This window comes from Cyprinus carpio, chromosome A22 (genome assembly GCF_018340385.1).
Source record: "Cyprinus carpio isolate SPL01 chromosome A22, ASM1834038v1, whole genome shotgun sequence".
Classification (NCBI taxonomy): Eukaryota; Metazoa; Chordata; class Actinopteri; order Cypriniformes; family Cyprinidae; genus Cyprinus; species Cyprinus carpio.
In genome coordinates this window covers 11,279,307-11,304,989 of record NC_056593.1, presented here as the reverse complement: position 1 = coordinate 11,304,989, position 25,683 = coordinate 11,279,307, and the positions used below count along the sequence as shown (strand labels likewise).

At 36.9% G+C, this 25,683-nt stretch overlaps 1 protein-coding gene across 1 annotated transcript in view; it reads left to right on the top strand.

Moving 5' to 3' along the window:
* LOC122135018 (serine/threonine-protein kinase Nek7-like) overlaps positions 1 to 25,683 on the top strand; it is a 68,678-nt gene that overhangs the window by 22,982 nt on the left and 20,013 nt on the right. Inside the window, exons 3-6 of the mRNA XM_042712454.1 lie at positions 5,603 to 5,773; positions 12,922 to 13,065; positions 16,164 to 16,272; positions 19,094 to 19,201. Coding sequence (XP_042568388.1) covers positions 5,603 to 5,773; positions 12,922 to 13,065; positions 16,164 to 16,272; positions 19,094 to 19,201 — 532 coding nt within the window. The remainder of the gene's footprint in view (positions 1 to 5,602; positions 5,774 to 12,921; positions 13,066 to 16,163; positions 16,273 to 19,093; positions 19,202 to 25,683) is intronic.

Below are 25,683 nucleotides of genomic sequence, written 5' to 3'. Positions count from 1 at the left end.
TTCCAGATATAGGATTCCAGTATGATTAAAGTTTTTATGTAATTGTTTGTTTCATTATTATTTTTGGGAGTTTTGCTTAAACAATATACTGCTTCTGGGATTTCATACGTTTTGGGCTCATACAGTCTCTTGAAATTTTTAAACTTACTCATTTTATCAAAAGGTATTGGCCAGTAAATCGGAATGTGGCTTTTTTAAACCTTAGTTATTAGGAAAAATCCAACACCGTTTGACCTTCCGTGACACATTGTATGGTCTTGTTGTGCTAAATTTGATAGTTGTCGAATACAGCTAGGTGGTGAAAACTACATGCCTGCCATCATTAATAAACCATGAGAGACATTTGACATTAGTTTGAACGCAACACTCAAGGTAAGTCTGCCAATGGATTACACCTTGACAGCTTAAGAGAATGACTTATACAAGACTCTCAACAAGCATCCAAGATCGACTTGTATTCCCTTGGAAGGAAAAAAGCAACCTAAAATGCTGAATTGTGTATGCAATCACGCATATGCCGATATCATATCTTAAAGTCCCCAAGGTTTGATGGATATGCATAGGAGATGCCGGATGAGTCGGTAAGGCGTGCATATTTGATGGTGCATTTGCTCTCAGAGTGAGTGGGAGGGTGAGATCTTCAGATCCGATTTTAATCGTCACTGCGTTTTTTCGACGAAGCAAAATCCCCTTGTAAAGCAAGGGCTTTAAATCCTGGAGCAGATTGAAAAGGAGCGGGGCGAAGGAGGTATAAATATTGCATGGGCCTGGCCTGGAGAGAGACGTTGATGAAAAGGATGCAGCCTGGAGAGAGACGTTGACCCTTGTTCCCCCCCACCACGAAGATCCCCCCTCCAGCACCCACCAACGAACACCAACACCACCAAGCGCCGTACCACCACCACCACCACCAAGCAGCGCTTCAGTTGTCCTTTCCTTGGCAGCCGCTGGCAGTGTTGTGCTGTCAGCTCACACCTAGTCTCCACACTGCTGCCGCCCTGTCCTCCGTCATTCTCCTCCTCCTATCTCGCATCCCCTGTCATGCGGCTTCTCACTTCTTTTTTACGTTTGTGTTTCTATTGGCCAACCCTCCATCCTTTGCTGTTGCTTCTGTGATGTGTTGTCCCTTTGAGTCATTTACCCAGCATGCTCTGCTGCATCTTCTGTCCCCTCTGACCTTTTTTTTTTTATTTAACCAAAGCGACGTTTTTTTTTTTTTTTTTATAATGTACATCAGCATAGTACATACATTTACTGTATGTGCTCAGTTTGATTTTCTAACAAAATCTGCATGGGCAATTTTTTTTTTTGTATTTTCACAGTTTGATTTTCTAACAAAATTTGCTTGTGCAATTTTGAATTTTTTTTACACTAATTAGTTTTTCCATAAGGTGGCAGCAATGCACAGGCCTGTCGCTTCACATTCGTAAAAGAAACCTGAGATAGAACAACAATGACATAGTACCGGAGAAGCAACAATAGTTGCTTGTGTGACAAGCTCTTATGTAAAGGGGTAAAGATGTATTTTAACTCTAGATTGAGTACAGAGACATCTTTTTCGATCATGACTTCTGGAGAGAAATAGAGCAGACACTAATCAAGGATCAAAAGGTGTGGTCACATTTATCATTGTTTGTCGAAATTTCACGGGGCGGAATCCAGTCATTCCAATAGGAATCAGTGTGATTGGGAGTTTTTGAGAGGGCAAAAACGTGAATTTTCCGCATTGATCAAATGAAAGTTGCTTGCTACACAATTGACTTTTGCATGAGCTTTGCTTTATTATTGTTTGCTAACGTGACCGCATCAAAGATTTGCGCAAAAATTGTTCTGTATCACAATTCAAGATATTCTTGGCCACTTCTTTCCTACCTCTGTGCGTCATTTTTTTTTGTTCCCATTTTCAAGTTAGTCACATAAATTGCCATACTGACCAACAGAAAGTGGCTTGGTTTGAAAGTAACATCTATGTGAGCTTTGCTTCTTGCATTACTACGCTATTGACAAAAGACAGCAGACTTTTTGCACCCCAAATTTTCACTAATGTGACCGCATCTTAATTTTTTATGAAAGTTGTTCGGTATCCCAATTCCAGCCCTTCTCGACCCCTTTCCTCCCACCCCGTGTTTTATTTTGGTTTTCTCCACTTGCCAAAGAGCAGGAATGATCCATTTGTCGTGGGCACATTACCATTGCTTTGCGATGTTTTGTGGGCAAAATGAAGTCATTCTGTGAGGAAAAAATTCCCCATGCAGATTTTGCTCATTTTCAAGTTGGTCACACCAATTGCCATACTGACCAATAGAAAGTGGCTTGGTTTGAAAGTAACTTCTGTGTGAGCTGTGCTGCATGCATCTCTACACTATTGACAACAGAGGTTTGAAAGTAACTTCAGTGTGAGCTGTGCTGCATGCATCATTACACTACTGACAACAAACAACTGACATTTTGCGATTTTTCCGAATGAATCCCAATTCTCTCTGGAATCAATTCTGAGCTTAGTTTTTTACAGCAAATGGCACTGCGTGCTTTAGTCACAGCCATTCTTAACTTTCGAAAAGGTTGAAGCGAATTACAGAGTGTTCACATTCAAGTTGCGTTTACATTAATCTCACAGCATAAAAGCTGAGATGCAAGTACATTTAATCACTCACATGACTAAGCATTAAGTGTGCAGTTAAAATCTAGCCTAGAGCGCCATCTGCTGTGCATCACTAAGCTCAGAATTCGATTCCAGAGAGAATCGTGATGCTTTCAAAAAAATCGCAGAATCGATCCATGAATCGATTTATCGTCGCCCCCTTAATCTTAATGAAAAGCTTTGCGTCAAAGTTGTTCAGCATCCCAATTCAAGCAGTTCTTGGCCCCTTTCCTCTGACCTCCGTGCGTTATTTTTGTTTTCTCCACTTCATGCAGAGTGTCAACGAGCCCTTTGAACTCTCGCCCCTCCTGCAAGCTGCAATCTGTACAAACCGTGTCACGCTGCTGTCGAGTGACCCCGGCGGTCGTGGAGATCCTCGGCTGCTGCGGTTCATCTCGTGTCAGCTCAGTGCTCTAAATTGTGTGGCAGAGCAAAGCCACGGATGAGACAAGCTGTCAGTCAGGGCGCCCCTGCTGCCCTTTGAAGGCAAGGCCAGGGGGCAGAAAGGTGCCGCAAATGGCCTGTGAAGTTTACATACACTGCCCACTGCTAAACAGATTACCTCTAATGAAGTGTCTGGAGCTCAGGCCGCGTCAGGCCTAATCCTGGCTGGCAGTGCGTCCCTTCGGCTGCCAAAAAAGTCGCCACCCTCTGGCCTCCTCCCGCCGCTATGCCGGCCTCCCCAGCGCTGGGAGGTGCCCGTCGTTAATCAGGCTGGACAGTGCGCGAGCTGACATGCAAATGTAGGTCATTGCATATGTAAATGTGTGATTAGCGAGCCGCATGCCAGAACACATTAGCTCGACTTTGCTCTCAGCATGCGCTTGTCATGCCGCTTTAGAGGCTCATGCTAACATTTGTCAAGCGACCATGCAGGGAGTGAAAGCAATGCCTTGGCCCTCTGCGGACAATCCGCTGCTGACCAAAATCAACACAATACATATGTATCATCTATGGGTCAATGACTAATTAGAGTGTCCACAATAACCAAAAGCAAAATCTTTTAAAAATCTGGTGCAAAGTTCTTAGAAATGTGGTACAATTTTTTAATATATTGGTCAAAATTTCCAAAAGCAAAATCTTTTAAAAATCTGGTGCAAAGTTACGTTTCGAAAGTTATGTATGCTATTTTCTTTTGGTGTAACTTAAGTATAATGTAAATATTTATAAGAAAATATAAATATATTTTCTAAGGTATGTATTGATGAATTTTTATAATATCTATTATTAATTGCACAACATGACGTTTGCGTGGGTCCTCTATGATGTAATTTCCTGTTTTGTTTTCCTGCACCCCATGGTTTTTATTTGGCTGACAAAAGTGAAGCAGTTATTGATTATATTACATAAATATGTCATTAAAAATAAATTCTTTAAATTCTTTAACTAATCAGTGTTGTTTTTATTACATAAATATGTCATTAAAAATAAATTCTTTAAATTCTTTAACTAATCAGTGTTGTTTTAGCATTATTTATATACTATTCTATATTTAGATTATGGTTTTAATATAATATTTATTTTAGATTTTAATAGTTTTAAGCTTTTTTAATAGATAGTTTTAGTTTTGTTAAAGAAAATGTGTCATTGACCCCCTATGTGTTTTTTTTTTTTCTTGGTTTGTATAAAACAACTTGTTATTGTGCTATTTTTTTTTTTTTTTGACACTCTGCACGTTGCTGAAAAACCTAGTGTCTTGGATATTAGCTTGATATTGTTAAATTTAGTCAGATCCAGCTTTCTTTCTTCACTGCGGTGGCAGAAAGAGAGCGCTGCTTCTGCTGCACCAGATGTGTCCCTGGAAGAAGGGGCTGAGAGTGTGTTGTCACATGGAAAAACAAGTTACCTCAGTGTGTTAATTGGATGGGGCAATTCTTTGGCTCACATCTTTTTTTTTTCCCCTTAAAGCTGTCAAGTTGGAAAACAATGAAATTCTTAAATTGGTTGCCCCTTGATCTACATCCACCCCTCCGGTGTCTAGTCAAGCTGCAGTGTTTCCTGCAGCTCATTTATTTCAGTTCAACCCGTTATATATATCAGACAGTTTTACACAATAATGTTGATGGATTTGACAGATCGTCCAAGTATTCTGGTATTGTAAGAAAGACACGGATGCCATTCACACCAAGTCGTTGTTTGTTGCCATGACTGAATATCCTAATGGATGAATGTTTCGGGGAGTTGAGCGATACTTAAGCTTGATATGGAATTATAACATGAAAATATATTCCATGACTATAAATAAAAGAGATTCAGCATGTTTACAAGAATAGGTTTGTGTCACCCTGCCCCTCCCTTTCGCATCTTCACAATGTAATTTGCCTTCAAGGCCGTCTCATGGCCATCTTCGGGTAGTTCATCACGACATATTGCGTTACACTATCTGTCACCTCCAGTTGCCAGAATGTTAGTGGGATTAAAGTTTACACTCAAAGCCTCTAAAGGTCAGAGTGTTAATTAATTAATTTATTTGCTTACACCATCTCCGAGGGGCTAATTCTGGGTTTTTGTTTAGATTTTTAAATTTAGAGTGCAAGTGTCAAGGCACTGCATGTATTCTTGGGAAGAGCACTCGGGGTGGTTTGTCACTAACTGGTCCAGCATAAGTCACTTCAGAAATAGGGATGTTACCACTCGCCTGATTTATCTAGAAAGTATACGGCAAAGATTCATGTTGTCCTTTGGATTCAAAGTGGATGCTTAATGTTGATTCGTTTCCACACTCTCTCGCCCTGACACATCGCCCTAATGACACCTTTCCCAGATGCCCTCCAGAGATGTCTTCCTTCTCTTGGCATATTAACAAACACAATCATGGAATTTGGCTGGCAATGGCCAATCTGTGGGGACATGTTTGGTTTGTCATTTTAAGTTTAAGATGAATGCAAAAGCATAAAACGAAAGCTGTGTGATGTGCATTTCGCTTTCTTGAAATGTTCTTGTTTTGTTCTTCATTTTCAGAAAATCCAACAGGATATGGGCTATAACAATTTAGCCAATTTTCACATTGAAAAAAAGATTGGAAGAGGACAGTTCAGCGAGGTTTATCGAGCTACATACATGCTAGACCATACACCGGTAGCTTTGAAAAAAGTGCAGGTAAGAACTTTTCATGCTGTTTGTCTTTATTTGTGAAAAGTATATTTTACAGTATCTCTGCAATGAAATTTTTAGTCTATGTTTTATGTCAGTAAAGTCTGGTGTAAACATTTCATTACTTGAAATAAAATAAACGTTACCTGAAATAAAAATAAAATTAAATAATAGTTTTTTTTCTGCTACTTCTCAAAGCAACTAAAATAACTAAAACTAAAATTTTATATATATATATATATATATATATATATATATATATATATATATATATATATATATATATATATGTATATATATGTATATGTATATGTAAACTAGTAAAAATGACACAACAAAAAAATTACTAAATGGAAATACATTTTAAAAATGGTATATCAGCAATACCACAAAAAATAACTCTCATCATAGCTAATTATATTAGCTATTTTAGCCAGAAATAGATGCATATTTATTTATTTTATTTATTATTATAATTATATTATATTTATTATTATTATAACATTTTACAATATTTCTTGATATTTTGGACAGTGTATTTGCTCTGAAATTGCTTAACAATGGCGGTTTTTAAATGTTGTTTAAGTTTTTTTTTGTGGGCTGATATATCAGCCGATATTTGGCATTTTGCAGTTCTGTTTAAATATGGATAGAAGTCTGTCTAATAATCAGATGGAACGGTTAAACAAAGGAGTTCATGTATACAAAAAGTATTATAACGATTGCGTTTATATTATTAGTAATAGGCAAACATTATAATACTTTCTCTTTTGCCATCAGCATTAAGCAAATACGCGTTTATTTAATTTGAACAAATCTTTGAATGACTAATGAACATTTAATATCACAAATCTTGCAAACTTAGTAGAATCCAGCATGAGATCTTATGAAGTGTGTATTTTTATTCTGCATGATCGCGTGTTCTCTGTGATGGTCGGTCCTTGTTAATTGAATGCTCTAAACTTTAAACTCGTGATTTCAAATTATGCTGTGCTTTATGCATTTGCCCACTGTCATATTCATGTCATTTTCTCTGTGTGCTGTATGTAAAATAAGTGTTACCCTGCCTTTATTTAAAAAATATGATTCCCGATGCACACAAACTTCCCAGAATACAGAGTGCCCTGTTGGTTACAGTGTTTACTTCCTTTTTTATTATATTTTTGTTAAATATTTATTTATTTGTGAAAAATGCTTTGTCATCTAAAGTATAAGTATGTTTATTTTACACATTTATTTTTTTTAATCCATTGTCAAATTTAAAAATTTAAAATTATATTTGGGTTATAAAAATCGGTTTAGATCGGGCCCCCCTGCTTTCCAAGATATCGGCATCGGCTGTCAAAAAAAACAATATCGGTCGACCACTAGTTTGTATTATTAAATGTTAATATTGTGATTAAATATTTACAGTGTATTGATTTGCAATATTTGCAATTGCATACACTTAACATTGTTAATATCACAATTTAATCATGTTGTTAAGCATTTTTAATGAATAAAGTTATTGCAATTAAATGTATTGTAAATATTTAGTTGCGATATTATCAGTTTGAAACCTGTATAATTAACAAAATAATTGCAAATAAATATATAGTAATATTTGGTATGTCAGCAGATTCTATTGAATGCTGAAGCATGAAGCTGAACTGTCCAAAAGCCACTCTGAGAGATTCGTGTTTGGATGGCAGTTTGTTGTAGTTTGTGTCTTGATTCATTTGTTCTGCTGCAAAACACGGTTGCACAGCTAAAGGAAATTGTCAACACTTTTTATATGACTTTAATCCAAAGTCAGAGGCTGAGCGAATCAGTTTTTTCTTTTAATTAATTATTTATTTATTGGAACATTAAGTCATGAATTTTGCATAACAAAAACGATATCATAATGTAAAACATTACTGGATTGACTGATTGTAAAGCACCAAAACACACACAGCCATCAATACATTTCTGCAAATTTAATTTGAACAGAAGCAGGCATCTGATTGGCTTTAGCGCTGATAATCACGATTGAATCTGTTTCTTTTTCTGCCATAAAACATATTCACAGACACAGCCAGCACAAAAAAAGCTCCACAGTTTCCTCCGGCTGTGCAGAGCAGACGTGCTGGAAGAAATAATTGGCAAGCTCTAGATTAAAAGACTGGTGCCCGATTACCATGGCTTCTGCTTTCTTAACACACTGCGGTCGACTCTGTCACTACCAATGACTTTATTAACACTAATGATGAGCCCAGAAACAATTGGCATTTTTGTATATGCCCTTAAAAATGACAGGTAGTAACAGTCTTTACTCAGTGAGTATTTCCCATAATGCAGTTCATTCATGCCACTTGTTGTGTTCTTATAGTATTGACTTGAAAATGCAAACTTTAGAGCTGCAGTTACATAATATTTCATACATATTGCAATGCAGATTTTTGGAGATCAAATATCAACTTCAATCTCTGTGATTTTGTACGTGGTTCAAAGCTGTCAGGTTGGAGGTCCACTATGGGCAGCGTTTCCACCTTTTGTGATTAGGATAATTATTATAGGCGATGTTTCCTGACGCAAATGTTGTGCAACCCTGATTGCACGAAGGAAGAATGTAATATTCGGACTAGTTTCACTCTCTTTAGGTTTGAAAGTTTTGGCTTGATTTTTAGACTTTTGCCTTGAGATGCTCATAACATTTTCTGTTTGCTTTTTACACTGTGCTTTATTATAATCAGGACAGACATGATCAAACAGTGTTTTAACAGATACATCTAACATACTGTCTGCATAATCAGCTTTGATATTCTAAAACAGCACAAACAAGCTTGTTTTACAACAAGTATGACATAAAGTCAGCCCGTTATAGCAAAATAAATTGTGTTATCAATGCGAACATGAAACTTTTATTTGTAATTTAAATAATTAAAAATATTCACGTAATTGTATTTAAATAATAAAAATAAAAAAGTCTTAAATATAAGATAAATGTATTAATACAAATAAATAAAGTATATAAATATTAATTTGTAATAAATAAAAAGATTACAGTGCAAATAAATATATTCAAATAGATTCAATAAATAATTACATGTGTTAATCAATACTAATAAAGAAAAAAATATTAGTTATAAATTAAAAGCTAATTAAATTAATACAAATAAATAAATAAAATAGTAATGCAAATAAATACAGAAAATCAATAATAAATTTAATAGTAATGAATATATATAATGGTAATGAAATAAAGTCAAAAGCATGAAGGATAATATAGTTGGAGGAAAGCATGAATTTGTAAGAGTTTTTGGATGGAAGGTTGTGTTGTTGAGTGTAGTAGGTTTTGACTGGTCATTGTGCAAAAGGTTTTGACTGGCAAGTGCTGTGATTGACCAATTAGAATGTTTTGTGTTGCAAGTGCTGTGATTGACCAATTAGAAGCATTTGAAGTGATCTGGGAAAATAGGGACGCTTGAGGTGGCAGGGGTGTAGATGTGGTGGGACAGGAGTTTGGGGGTCCTGGTTTTCAGTGAGGAACATTAACGCAGGTGCTCTACCACCCTGTACCAAAATTTTTTACGCTTGATTCTGGGCAGGGGTGTCATACTCTCTGGTGGGACAGGAGTTTCTCCCTCCTGGTTTTCATAGAGAGTTCATACCCCCTCCTGGATGCAAAGCTCGGCAAGATTGCACCAAAGAAATTTTTTACCTGTTTATTAAGAAACCAGAGAAATAGGAGACCGACACCATGTGCCGCTATTAGGATCTCTAATCCTTTTGATAGATCTGCCGACCTGATAGGATGCCAAAGAGAGAGAGCAAGATGCATCAACAGAAAACAATCTGATCTGAATCTAAGAAACCAGAGAAAAGAGAGGCTCGACTTTCTGTTAGGCCGCAGATTACGGTCTCTTTGTGTCGCCTTCAGGCCAAGATTTTTTTTTCCCTTTCTTTGAGAGAGAGAGTGATTCACAAAGAAAAGTTTTTTGACAATAAGCATTTAGGCCAGCAAATTTTCCCCACAAAATACAGTTTTTCGACAATAAGCATTTTAGGCCAGCAAATTTTTAAATTTGTATTTCTACAAAATACAGTTTTTCGACAATAAGCATTTTAGGCCAGCAAATTTATTTATTATTAGATTCTTTCTTTGCAGTGCCACAATATATTAAGTATTCGACAAATGTATTAATTTTTTTATATGATTAGATTATTGCTTTCATATTTTCAAATATATTAAATATATATCGAATGTATTAATTATTTTTTATTATTTATGTGATTCATTTGATGTTTCTTAACAGGTTTTTTTTTTCTCTAATAAATCATTTTCATCAAACCACCTTAAACAGGCTGCTGCTTGCGGTAGCACAAGCACTAACGAAAGTTAATGACAACTCCAATAAGAGCTGATGTCTAGCTGATCTGAGGTGTCTGGATTCTCGCTTTGCTCTGTTGTGTTTTTGTATCGGTTGTCGGATAAACCTTCCTTGAACACACACACACACACGCAAGCACACACACTTCTCTCTGTGTTGTCATGTTAATTGTTTCAGCTCCGATTGCATGCATTGCGGAGCCAGTTCACGTTCCATCTCCGTCTGTAGGCATCATCTTTGAGACAAGATAATTGCTGTCTTTTTCGCCCTGCTATTTTTTTATATTCTTGTTCTTTTGTATATACAGTAATAATCTGACAAAAGGGCTGATCACCCTTACGGTGATCTCCCGCAACAAAGTGACCCAAAGTCATGCGTTTTCTACAAGAGATGCCGAATTTCGGCCAGCGTCGGCAAAGTTGAGAACTTCAAATGAGCTTCAAAAACAAAGCTAATGCTTTGATGGGAATTGTTTTTGTTTGCATGCTTGATGTATTTGATTTATTTATGAATTTTTTTTGTGGCAGACGGTAGTGTGGTGAGGCGACCTCTAGACTTTTTATGAGAACAGAGAAAGAAGAAAGGTGGCACTTTCAAGCCCCCTGAGATGCATTTATTCCCACGGGAGGAAGCAGAGGTGGCGGGTGAAGAGGTCACGTTGCTGGCGGGGTGATGAAGGTCAGCGTCACGCTCCTTAACGACACTTTACCAACCGAATGCGCTGGGGTCAGAGGGTACCACAACTCTGGTCTTCCTACCATGTTCCTCCTCCTCTTCCTGTCTCTCATTCGCCCCTTTTTTAACTCCTTTACACAATCATTTCTACTCCAGCGCTAATGAATTCATTCGTTATAACCAGCTCACCTCAAGCCACTAATAAGCCGTTTGCGTAGAACACAGGCTCATGCCTTCTACCTCAGCGGACAAAGCTGGAGAAAAATAAGAAAGAGTCGCAAATCAAAATAATGAGGGAGACCGACGTGAGCCGCCCCTCCCTGGCGTATCTGTCTATTTGTTTTTCTGTCACTTTGAAACCCCTCCCGTTTCCCATAGTAAACAAAATTACGCTGTTATGCGGAAATGTTTTGCTCGTTACGTTTTTTTGCTCTCAACAGAAATCGCAAACACTTTTATCATACCGATTTCATAACCGCCCTCAGTTGATTTCTTCCTCTAATATTGCAGTCCATTCGAAACCCTCAACTATTAACATTTCAAGACTCGAGAGGAAGCAACGGGATTGCGAAATCGCTCACAGAACCCACAAGTGTGGCTTCTCATAATATAATTGTCAGTCTAATCGGCCTCGTCGTAAACAGAGGGTTGGCTTAATATTGTTCCCAATGGAAAACAAGAGTGAAATTATAGTGTTTAACGTGATTATAGTCAACATCACGCCGCGTTTCATGTCGGCCACATTGGATGTGCCAGCTAAGGGGAAGCAAGAATGGGGTTGACACCGCCGGCTGCACTCGCTGCAGCTGTGTGATCCAAAAATACATCTAACGAAAGTCACAGGATGGCGACAGAGGCGCAGACGTCCTCCCCTGTATCAGCGCGTGGCATGAACATTTCTTTAATAACCCCCTCTGCTGTGTCACAGCGAGTAGCGGGGGCCCAACACCCTCCCACTTGCGAGGGCCTTTGCCTGTCTCGCTTCTCATTGATACACTTGTTTCCTTTTATTTTGCAACCCCCACCCCCACAGCTGTCTTCAGTGCAAGAACCGATTGCAACTTATTGACCAACCAACAGGAAACAGCGAAAAGCTGAAGGCTTGGGCTGGGGGGGATCATGCCATACTGCCATGCACTGCTGTTGCCTGGCCTACGATGTTAACATCAACCAGAAAATTCAGTGCATTTGTTTTCTTCTGTTTATTAGCGGTGCTTTCTAGGACAAGCATCACTTATGCCATTGGTCATATTTAAGGGATGTGAACAAACCCATCGCCTTTATTGTTTAACTTCATCTTACACTGTTTGTGCTACATACTGTATGTGAATGATACCTCAAAGCATGGAGCTTCAGCTGTGCTGTTATTGTCAGATATGGACATTTTGCCTGGTTGGTGATGAAATCCGTTGGACTTAAATTAAATTAGTGTACGGGCCATGTCTTATGCAGGGACTTCAGGGTGGGCTTTTTGAATTTGGACCACCCGGAAGACTGTTCAGAACTTGTTAAATTGTTCTAAGATTTTCTGAAGGTAATTAGAAGTGGATAATTAATGTCTAGTTTGAAATGTTGTTGATGGTGTATTTTTTAGATAGTGAATTGTTGGGTTTTTGTTAAATTTGAGCCAAAATCATCACAATTAAAAGAACCAAAGACTTAAACTACTAATACATTAATACACAAGTTTTACAATTTTAGTTGAATTACTGAAATACAGTAAATGAACTTTTCCACGAGATTCTAATTTATTGAGATGCACCTGTATATGTATGTGTTTGTGTGTGTGTATATTCACAACCACAGGCAAATGCATGCACGCACACACACACACACACACACACACACACATTATTGGACTGGACATTATTGGACTTTATTTATTTTTATTTTTATTTTTTTTTAACCATAATTAACACTACACAAATTAAATGACAACCCTTATTGTTAACCATTTTTCTGTTCTTTCTGATATTACCACAGTAGTCGTAAATGTGTTCCATTCAAGTCATTTGACTTTGAAGAGAGCAGACTAACTCAAACAGACTATAATTTCATGTTTACCTTCATACAAGCATCTGCTTTGGTTTCTGTCCCCGTCTTATTTGCAGGCTTTCCTGACCCACAGAGTCTTGTTAATATTTAAACAGTCACTGACATTCTGCCATTTTCCTCTGTCCCTCTTCTACACAGCAATTGAACCACCCCAATGTAATTAAATACCACGCGTCATTCATTGAAGAGAATGAGCTAAATATAGTACTGGAACTCGCAGACGCCGGGGACCTCTCACAAATGATAAAGGTAAGGACACATGCCGATTTGTCAGCAGTTTCCTTTTTCCTCCCTCAGAGTATTCCCACCATACCAGCTGCTAGACGACCGAACAAAGGTAAAATGATCTACATCCCGACCCCTTTTTAAGAGACCTTTGGTTATGTTACAACAATCGTATCATGCAGCTTCCGCACGTTCGATTCGCTCAGTGATCCTGTTTCCTCCTGACAACCCTGCAGCTCGCATCTACAACCTGATGCTCCACATTTAATGGTCTGCATGTAAAACCCCTCACTGCCAAATCTCCTCCTGCATAAATAATTCCCAGCGCAAACAAAGCGTTTGCAGAAGGATTGTCGGTAAATGAGGAACAGGACGGATTAGTATTATGATGCTTTCGACATATGCATCATAATGCACGCTTGCGCAAATATCCCGACTTCGGTCTGCTCCACTGCACCGCTGGATTTCTCAGCCCTTCTGCTCTGCAGAGCTTTAATTAGTTCTATTTTTTTATTAAACAGTGCCACTCCAAAGGTGTATATAGCGGCTAATCCGCTCAGCATTATATGAACGAACATTGAGCCATATGTAAAACAGAAGCTCCGAATGCATAAATTTGACCTTTTTTTTTTCATTCTTTTTGATTTTTTTTTTTGTCAGCCCCCTCCCTAGTTCTCTCTGTCCATCTCGGAATTCAAATGAAATCAAATGGCCCCTTCATTTGCATGCACTTACAGAATATTGCATGTGCCGTGTTTGCTTTTTAAAGGCACAGAGGGGGCTGCCGCTCTCCCTCATTGACATCAAACAGCCCTCTGATATGCAAATAGAAAGGCAGGGGAAGAATAGATCCACCGGCTTTGTTTGGATGTGGGCCAAGGTTTTCTGGGGCTCGAGACCACACGCTCACCGCCGTTCTGATCATTTCTGTGAAGAGGTATGGGTGGGGATGAGGCTCAAAATGGCCAGAGTGAGCGTTTTCCCAATTAAGTAATACGTTGCACTAAAATAACCCGTTTTGTTTTGTTAATCAATTCCCAACCTCTTTTAACTTCCTCGACAAGAAGGTTTACTTAATTGCCGGAGCCTCAGTTATTGAGACTGCATGTGAAAAGGTCATAATTACTGAGTCGTTTTGGCTAAGCAAGCTTCATTCTGTCTTAATTAATAACGTAACGTCATATTAGTTTCTGCTTTGAAGCGAGGTCGTGCACTCTTGGACCTCTAAAGCAACTGTGCTGGACAACACCGTGCTAAAAGCTTAGAATCGCAGCAGAATTTTAAAAAGGATCATTTGATGCTGTATCCCACTCGGCGTTTTAGGAGAATAATAGATGTTGGCTTCATTAAGTACTGAGCGGAATTGTCAGCGATGCGAAAACATCTGTTTGATTAAAACAAACGGTGCGCTTTGATGTGGAATTGGCTAAATGTAATACCAAACACACTTGAAATCTGTGTTTAAGTGAGAAAATGATATTCAGATATACACCATAACCATGTCAAGAGATGATTGGTCCATGCAAATATGTGTTTTAATGAAAATCCCAAAATCCCATCTCTACTTTTACAGCAGTCATGGAACATAGTTGTGCATTCGAAAAAAAAAAAAAGTCATTGTTGGATTGCATGATTCTTGAGCGAATTATTTGTCTCAGTTGATGCTTTGAATTTTTGCTTTCGATTGGTGATTTGTGTTGGCAGCGATAGCCCTTGGGCGTCCCCTAATTGAATGCAGGACCTTTCCCGATCTGCCCTACCCAAAACTTAAAACTATCCTTCCACATAAAAGGAAAAAAAAATGGCAAAAAATATTTCGTCTGCAAAAAACAATGGTTCAGCGACAATTGATTTGTTAGGGTACTGTTTGATATTGAATGCATAAATTGATTGAAAGTCAAGTCAACTTTCTGTTAAAAATAAACTAAATGTTTTACTTAGTTTTGGTAAAGTAACATATATACACACTACCGTCCAGAAATTAAGGGTTTTATTCAGCAAGAAGTGATAAAGACCCTTGTCTGCTATAAAATATATTTACAGTAAATGCTGTTCTTTTGAAATTTCTATTCATCAAAGAAAAAAAACTCATGATTTCCACAAAAAATATTAAACAAATTTTCAATATTGATAATAATAATAAATGTTTCATCAGCCAATCAGCATATTAGAATGTTTTCTGAAGGGTCATGTGACACTGAAGTCTGGGGTAATGATGCCGAAAATTCAGCTTTGCATCATAGAAATAAATTACTTTTTAAAATATATATTCAAATAGGAAAAAAATATTTTAAATTGTCATTTTTTGGTGATGTCTTCGTAAATTTAGCTTAGTTTTTTAGATATATTTTATGATGGGTTGGTGAGAATAAGAGACTTCTTTCAAAAACATTAAAAATCTTTTCGACCCCAAACCTTTGAATGGTACAAAAAGTCTGACAAAAGATTAATAATATATGGATAAATAACATGTTTACCACATATTTACCATGTGTTACGAAGAAACACCTAATATTTGTTTTATTTTTAATTTGATGTTTGTTTTTATTTTTATCTTTAGCATACTTTTTTTTTTGGCTAATTAATACTTTGTATTGACTGATAAAATCACAATTTTTTGAAATACATGTGCATCTGTAATGTAACGATCTTATTGGCGTTATTTAATTGCGTTCTATCAGATTCATGGAGACATTTCTCAGTACTTGTTGTGCATCTTGAAAGTCTCCCCAAATGTTTGTTTCCCCATGAGGCTCCTGCTGTACTCACAAACTTCAGATGTTTTCCATTGCAGTTGCTTCAAATGAAAAGGGAAGGAAAGTTTATTGAGGGGTTTCAATCTAGAGCCTGCATCAGATTATAGTCGAAATCAGAGCCCTTGACATTCATGGTCATCCTGTTGTGCTCTTTTTCTAGAGTAGCAGGGGTTCATGCTGAGCTTTTGAGACAATTTATATCTTAAGGCTTTTTAAATTTTAAAAACTGTGTGCCTTAAATAGTCATTCAGTAGGTTGATAAAACGTTGATGTTACAGGTTGTTGAAGTTTGGATTGATTTATTATGTGGTGTGTATGTGTTGCCATCACAGCATATTTATTTATTTATTTGTTTATTGCCTGCAGCATTTCAAGAAACAAAGACGGCTGATTCCTGAGAAGACGGTATGGAAGTACTTTGTTCAGCTGTGTAGCGCACTGGAGCACATGCACTCCCGCCGTGTCATGCACAGAGGTATACACACACACACACACACGTCTTGTGACATGTACATGTAGAAACAGACTTTAAAGGGGACATATTCTACACTTCTATTACATATTTTATTTTTTCTGTTCTTTTTTCACCCTCTCACTGACCCTTAAAGAAATATGTCACCTATAGGAGTTTCTTTCTTCATTGGAACATATTTAGAGAAATGTAGTATTACATAACTTGCTCACCAGTGGATCCTCTGCAGTGAATGGGTGCCGTCAGAATGAGAGTCTAAAGAGCTGATAAAAACTAAACTGTAATCCACAATTAATCCACATCACAACTTTAGTTCATCAATTAACCTTTACTGAAGCAAAAAGCTGCTTGTTTTTCAGAAACAAATTCATAATTAAGGGGTTTTCATTTTAAGCAGTCACTTCTGGCCAAAAATACAAATCAAAATATTTGGCTGTAATCCATAAAAATGCTTCCCCCAGTGAAAAAGTCCATACCCAGTTGTCCTCTCACATCAAATCCTCACCATCATGCAAAATCCCCCCTCCACAACCCCCCCCCCCCCGATCACAGGTAAATGCAACTGTTGAAAGTCTGACAGAAGACAGTTATTAGATGGATAAATAACATTTACCATGTATTTCGGTAAGTAGAATTTAGAAAACGATGTCCATCAGGGTGGACTAAGTTGCTAAAAAGTTGATAGATTTTGATATGTAAATATTGTTATTTTGCTTGTTGTTGTTGATGACTGTATTTTGTATTTTGTGTTGGTTTATGGTTTATATTGTGTTGGTTTTTAGTAATGTTTTGTTTTATTTATTTAATAACTATATGTTTTCTTAAAGGTGCATTTACATAATATGCATCCTTGGGTGCAAAAACAGACAGAAAAAGTGCAACCGTCAAAACAGTAAAACTACCAAAAAAAAAGAGGTAAAGAAAATACATGTTTAAACCTGATCAACCAACTAATTAAATAGTCAGCTGTTGGATGACTAATCAACCATCTTGATCTATCCCTAATCGGGACATTGTTTGACCCTTGAACTGCATAATGCTTGTTCTTTGTTGTGTGTTGCGTGTTGCGAAGGAAAAAATTGTTGTTCCACTTCTCATCTGCTTCTCATCAGCTCTGAGACGAGACTCTAAGGTCTTTGTTATGCACAAGCTTGACCAGACACACTGCAGAGCGCATTGCATCATCCTCAGCCATTTGAAAACAAGCAAGATGACGCAACTGTCCATGGCGATCCTAGACCGTCTTCCCCAGTTCCCATGTATTTATGCAACTCTTGTCGAAGTATTGTAGCATACAAGACCTGTGCGAGTCTGTGTGTTAGAAGTACTGGTAAAGGTTACAACAGGCCACAGGTTTACATTCAGATCATTTCCCTTTTTGATTGTAAACTCTTGGGGGCAGTCAGTTCAGATCTTGTTCTTCTTAACCGCCTGGCCTGTATGTATATGTTACTGTTGGAAAAGTTCATGTCCAGAGGTGTCTGACATCAAACACGAGCACATGCTTCTAGAACCGATGTGTCTTGGCTCAAATGACTTTCAAGAGACCAGCCAAGGTGATGCGTAATACCTTGCTAATGGTAACCTTTCCGTTAACCTTTCATAACATTTATATAGGCCTTTTTTGTTAGCTTTTTGGATTTGCATTAAATGCTGCTTCTGTTTGACATGTGTAATTCTGTTCCATCTGATCAGCAGGTTCTCACACATTCTGCCAAGTTTCACAGGTTCCCATAGAATTTGAATGCATGTCATTCACAAAGTTGTAAATTTGCCTCTTACCAAATTGTTACTGATTACAGATTACATGAAGAAATTTGTAGTTAATAACGTTATCTAGGTTACTAGTTTTAGATGTAACATATTGATATTAAAAAAAGTAAAGAGAAGGAAAACATTTTCCTTATATATATATATATATATATATATATATATATATATATAGAGATTTATATATATATATATATATATATATATATCTATATATATATATATATATAAAAGTTTCATAAAAAGCATTAAACATTACATTAAACAAGGGTTTCCCAAACTCGGCTTCATATAAGAACTGCAGTGGGTTTATGAGTTGATATAAAGTAGTGCTGACAAACGATTAATCGCGATTAATCACATCCAAAATAAAAGTTTTTGTTTACATAATATATGTATGTGTATTGTGTGTGTTTATTATGTGTATATATATAAATACACACACATACAGTATATATTTTGAAAATATTTACATGTATATACATTTATATATTTATATTCTTATTTTATATTATATATAAATATTTTTAATATAAACAATATATTTTTCTTAAATATTTACATGCATGTGTTTGTATTTATATATTCATAATATATATACACAGTACACACACATATATTATGTAAACAAAAACTTTTATTTTGGATGCGATTAATCGTGATTAATTGTTTGACAGCACTAATATAAAGCTAATAATTAATTAAATCATAAAAATGTAAAATAAAAATCATTTAAACACTTAAAATATAAATATTTTAATAATAATATTCCATCAAGTGACACTGAACTGTAAACATGCGAATGTAAAAAAGAATAATTAGAATCAATAAATTAAGAATGATTTACTGGCACAGTGTAAATATGTAATCAAGTAATCCATAAAAAGAAACTGTAATCTGATTATGAGCCTGTTTCTTGTAAATATACATTTAAATATACATAGTACCAGCTCAGTTAACCTTCATTTTACCATATCTACATTCATTCTGCAGAAAATGTGAAAAAAGATTGCTGATTCAGTTTGATTGTGCTGATCATTTACTCCCTCCACAGACATTAAACCCGCTAATGTCTTCATCACAGCCACTGGAGTGGTGAAACTGGGTGACTTAGGCTTGGGACGCTTCTTCAGTTCCAAAACAACCGCAGCTCATTCTCTTGGTAAGTGCTCCTCCCTCCCACCTCCTTCACTGATTCTTTCTGTCCTTCTTGGAAAACGGGAAAACGAGTATTGAATGTGGCGGAAACAGCCTTTAATTACTCAGTAGGGCCCGGATGTGTTTCATTAGGGCTGGCTGCGAGCAGAACCATGTGTCTGTTATAAAAAAGTGCCTTCCCGACGGCCCCTGGGGCCACTTGAGAGCAAAGCGTGCCAGTGGCTGTGTCCATTTCATTGAGCAGTTGGCCTTTCCTGTTGCCTTGACCCCACGACCCCGCTCCGCACATATGATGTCTGGAGGATGACAGGATCTTGAATCCCTAACGATGCTAGGCTAGGACACCCTATGGTGACAGAGCAACTTTTGGCGAAGTTGCCCGAGGAGGTGCTGCTTTTAACACGCCTTATATTCGAGATGGCCTGTTGTTTAAAATCTCATTTCAAGAATATACAAATTTGTTAACAGCTTGTTTTCTGCTTTATAGCAGTTTGTATTGCCAAAAAGATTATTTTCACCATCAAGATCAGATTGCTTGTGACATTTTAATATTATAAGTATCATAAGTCATATTTCTCTTGTCTGATCACATTTAGACTACCTTTACCATCATCTAACACTGTTATTCAGTTAATAATACTAACAATTTAATAACATTAAGAAATAGTCTTTAGCAGATTTTAAAATTATCTATTTTTATCGTACATCTCAGTGTTATTTAGTATGATACTGTGTTTCATTACTATGGACCCTTTTCAAAAGACTGTGATGATGTGTTTCAGTGGTCATCAGCATCGTAAATCCTCCCCTATTTAGATTTTTGTAAAAAAAAAAAAAAATTATTTTAAAATTTTTATAACATTTATGACGATATACTCGTTGCCCAACTATGGCGACTTCTGCTGCCGAGACACCTGTAAATGTAAAAAAAGGTCTATTTTGAATTAGTTTTTAGTGTTATTTTTTCCATCTGCTTTTTAATTTTAATAAAAAAAATTTAGGTATTTTGTTGCTTATATATATTTTTTTTTTATAAATGTGTATATGTAGGAACCAATATATTCTAGAGACACTCTAGCATTTATGCCAGTGAGTTTTGGTCAGCCATCTGACTGCCTCACATTATCCTTATGAATTGTGCAAACGTACTTAAAATATTAATGTGGTCATTTTGATCTAATTACGATTGCAGGACTTCTACTTCTGCATTTACAGTTATTATGCTGTTGCTGACAGATTACAATAAACACAACACAATTAGCACACAGGAATAGATTATAATAACTACTGTCTTGTATTCAAGATCTACAATATAAAACAGAATATAAATGACATATAAATCCAGTATGTTTGTGAAATGTGCATCTGTGTGTAGGAGTATAACAGTATGTTTTATGTCAACGCTTGATGAGTATGATGTCGACAAATAAAAAAATAAATAAATAAATAAAAAGTTTTGCAAGTGTCTAGAAATAACCAAGTTTGCAGCATGTCTTGTATTGCAAGCTTCTAGCCTTCATCTCGACTGCAAGCAACACTGTGAAACACATGTAAACCTGAACTCACAGCGCCCTCTACAGGACGCTCCGCTCCCTTGTTCAGAAGTCCGGCTTTTCAGGATGAGCTACAATCTCCGCAAGGGCTTAATCAGGGCTGTCCTTAATCATGTCTTAATGGAGCCTGTGTCACCTGGGGACCGGAGGAGCCGGTGGATCTATATGACCACATCATCCATTCACACCTGCTCTCGGGGCTGGTGCCACACGGTATCATTTACAGACTGCCATGTTAGAGATCCCTAACAAGGCTTTTTTAGGACCCCAACATGATTTATAACCGCTAATGCATCGGCGAATCGTACCACCGCAGTTGCACTTGTCTTTTGTAGAGTTATCTACCTAGCTACTTCCCTACCTACTTATTTATTTATCCGAGCGCCTGGAATTCTTCTCTCGGGATGTTTTAGTATTGACAGTAGGAATGTACAAACGAGCATAAAGACACCCAGGTAGGTACAGCACACATGCGAAAGAGAGTCTCCTGCGCTTCTCTGTCACCTGTCCCATAGGCTCCGGCTCTCCATACGAAGGCTGAAGGTTGAGCCTTAGCAGGGTATGAAATTCATGAGTGTCTACATGGCAGGTTAAATTCACCCATGGGCAAAGAGACCTTCGATCTGTGTCTCCCTCAGGGCGGGCAGACCAAAGCTTCCCGCTCCCGTTCTCGCTCGCTCCTCACAGTGGCTCCCCCTCTCCGTTTCTCTCCCTGCATGGGGGCGGTTTGGGGTGGAGGGTGCAGGGTTGCTTCGGTACGGTTTGGGGGTTGACAGTTCAGCCTGTAATGAGACAAACCACCACGGTAGAACTCTGGGATGCACATTGGATGGAGGTCTGGGAAGTGCCGTTCCACGGCTGTCAATTCTTCTCTTAAGAAGCCGAGCCCTAGCCTTTTAACTCCGTCTCTGAGTGGCTCCGCAGCCCACAGATACAAACAAAGCGCAAGACTGAAAGAAAGGAAAGATAGCTCTTCTTTACGTTTCCCGCCAGAGGCTTCCTAGCCTTTAAATTAAGCAGGGTGGTGAGCTGAAAGAGAGGGGAAATCAGAACAAAAGAAAGTCGGGAAGAGAAATAACAATTAAAACAAGGGAAAGCGAGCTAATCCTGAACCTTCACGTTCTACTATTAACGCCAAGAGCGGTGCTAATTATGTTCTAGCATCTTATCCAAGGGTTTTGAGGTGACTAGGAGAGCCGTTCTGACTCAGAGGTCTGAGGAGTTAACGGGACCGAACGGATTTTTCTTTTAATCCCTCACTTTGCGCAGTTAACACTTATTTTTTGTAATTTTTTTTGTTTTTGGGTTTATTTGTGGTTTTCGTAATGTTTAGAGTTAGGTTTAGTGTTTTATTTAGTTTATAAAAGGATCTTGCCTGTTATTGAAAGAATGTATCTTAATGTCATAATTCATAAAAATGGAATGAATCCCAACGCAACCTGCAATTTATTTGCATAAATAAGGAATGCACACTTAATTTGACGTGCTGCTGGAGTAGTTGCTCTGTAGTGCTTTTTCAATGCTTTTTTTAATCTACGCATGTGATGAAAGAGTCAGTTTCTTTGTGGCTGTTTTTTTTACACCATTTTTTTATTTTTCAGTTTAAAATAGTTTTTCGTAAGCTAGTGTCAACTTTAAGTAGACCATTCATAAGTGTATTCCCACAAAAAGTGTCAACACTGATGTTTTCAAAACATTGTTTTGTTTTAGAACCCTGCAACATAACAACACTGGCTCAACTAATAGCATGAGTTTGGAGGCGGGGCTTAATGTGTGACCAGTGCCAGATGGGTGGAGTGTTTCCATTTTTAATTTGTTTTTTTTGTTTTGCTTTTTTGTTTTTTGCTTTTTTACAGATATTTAGAGATGCACAATATGTTTGTACCATATTGGTTATAAAACAATATTAAAGTTGGCATGCAATGATTAATAACAGTTGAATGGATAGTTCACCCAAAAATGATAATTGTTGTTCCAAACCCATAAGACCTTCGTTCATCTTCAGAACACAAGATGTTTTTGATGAAATCTGAGAGCTTTCTGACCTTCAGTGGACAGTAACACAACTACTGATGTCACATGACTTTTTTAAGTCCTTACTAATTTCCTGGGCGTTGAACCTGTCACTTACGTTGCTGTCTATGAAGGGCCAGAAAGCTCTCAGATTTCATAAATAATATCTTAATTTGTGTTCCGAAGATTAACGGAGATCTTACAGGTTTGGAACAACATCATTAATGAAAGAATTTACATTTTTAGATGAACTATCCCTTTAAATGTAATCTTTCGCAAACTTCAAAATCATAATCCTTTTTTTTTTTCTATATTTATTTTGATACCTATGGCTTTTTCATATTGGATCATCCCTGGATATAACAATGCACTTATGGCTATTGAAGTCAATAATATTGACTGGTCAGATTCCGTTAATGGCATTTGTAATTTCTCATATTCTAGCTCTCACCTTCTGTTTGAGTTTCTTTCACTTGTATAAAAGAAAATACTTTTTAACATAGGTCGGTTTGACACACTGATTGCATCATAGGACGAGACGGTAGGAGGGAAGGGCCACATCTTTGCTTGTGTTTTTCTCAGCAAGTGTTTCAACCTCAGCCCCGCTACCCGCCCAACCATCCTGACACCGTTCGGTGTCGAGACGTTTCACTTTGGCTCTTGTTCTCGCCACCTGAGACTTCTTAACGCTTTGTCAGATCTGAGTTGTTTGTGCCAAGGCTAAACTTTCATAAACTGCGAGCATTTGTCAGAATTGTTTTTTTTTTTTTAAACTCTTTTCTTTTTTTCCCCTCCCTCTTTCTATCATCAATCTTTCACGCTGCCTGGCTGTTTGGCCACAGTCACTGAGCAGTAAGGAGCTTGTCACGGCTTCAGGGAGTATAGCGTAGGGAGTTTGACTGGCCTCTTGGGTCCCGCTCTTCTGCCTGATGGCTATTAGTCACTGCCAATTACCCACAATTCTTTGCAGGGCCACAGACTAAGCGACCTGACGCTCTGTTCAGTCTCACGTCTGTCACTGCCATTGCCTTCCAACATATGCAACATCATGGCACGTAATCATTGTTTACCTTTGGCAGGCTTACCAAACATTTCCGCTCTATTCCATTGGTCGAGCAAACAGACAATCCTGCCCACAGTTATACTTCAAAATAAAACTACACATGATATTTAGGAAGCACATTTTGAACAAGACCAAACCAGTATATACTGGATGTTAGCCATCACGCATTAGCCTGTGCTACAGTGTGAAATCATCAGATAGGACCTACATTTTCTTGTGGCACAACTGGTAGAACCATCGAAGATTTGTTACAGTGGCTGTTTTGGTTTTATTGAATTTCAAAGACAGCCAAAGAGTGGAGCGAGGAAAAAAAACATGAGAGAATTGATTAAAGTTTCATTTTTGGCTGTGTTGAATGGCTCCTGTTGTAAATCACTGAGGTTCTTTTGTAATGAGAAGTGAATGAGAGATTTGAAATCTCCTCACATGTAAGCTGAGGTTTTCATTCCCCAATACACATACTTGCAGTCTAACCCCCCAGCTCTCTAAACCACCCACCTACATGCATTCATGAACATTCACATTCGGCTCCATCTGTAAAAGTTGTTGTACAAGTCATAATCTGAACGTCAAACCACCTCTGTTCTCAAATTACGCAGGTTGTGTTTTTTTTTTTTTTTCAGATCAAGTTAGTTACATCATATATCCCAAATGAATGCAGTTTTGTTTCATTGCCATTGTTCTAGTAAATTGTGTGTCTGTATTTAGTATCATTTCTTTTTGTTGTAGCAGTAGTTCTTTTGGTTTTTTTTCTTTTCTTTTTTGTTTTAGTAGTTTTATTTGTTATGTTTGTTAGGTTTATGTGTTCAAAAATGGTACCGTCAGTATTCTGATAAAAATGTAAATAATTTTGGATGTACAGTAGGTGTATGTTGAGCAGAAGTATGTTTGTTTCTGTGTTTCTCAACTGGGTTTTCAATTAAATCATGGAAATCGAGAACCATATATGCTGGTTTATTTTTAATGTATCAGTCAAAGGGACTACGCAAATCAAAGTGGTTCTTATTGAATAAGTTATGTTACACTACATATACCTGAAATTGAGAAATAAGTTTTGTTTGTAAAAAATTATGAAAATGATATGTGTATATATATATATATATATATATATATATATATATATATATATATATATATATCTATATGTATGTATATATATATATATGTATGTATATATATATGTATGTATATATATATGTATATATATATATATATATATATATATATATATATATATATAGTATCAGTCAAAGGGACTACGCAGGGACTGTGTTTATGTGTGTGTGTGTGTGTATATTGTATATATATATACACACACACACATGCACAACACAACAGAAAAAAGCCACAACGCAACAAAATTAATATATATATATATATATATATATATATATATATATATATATATATATATATATAGTGGTTTCTAATGATGGCCATACCAAATATTTCTATTCCATTTTTGAATACATACTTTACTTTGAATATACACTACCGTTCAAAACAATAGCATTGTATAATATTTAAAACAATTTAAAATAGCTGCATTCTATTTAAAATTATTTTAAAATGTAATTTATTCCAGTGATAGTAAGAAGCTGAATTTTCAGGAGGGCTGTGACAGTCGCTGTGATGGTCGCCGTGACAACCGCATCACAATCTATAGCAAACATAATACAAAGCTTTGTATACAAGTGTAATAACAGTAACAGTTGTTGTTTTATTTATACTATAAGGCTATGTTAATTCACAAATGACCTCAAACGCCATATGGCGTTTCCTTTAGATCATGCTTTAGATTGGCAAATTTGAGTGCAGGAAAATACAGTTTATTCTGCATTCAGCAAATTAATTTCA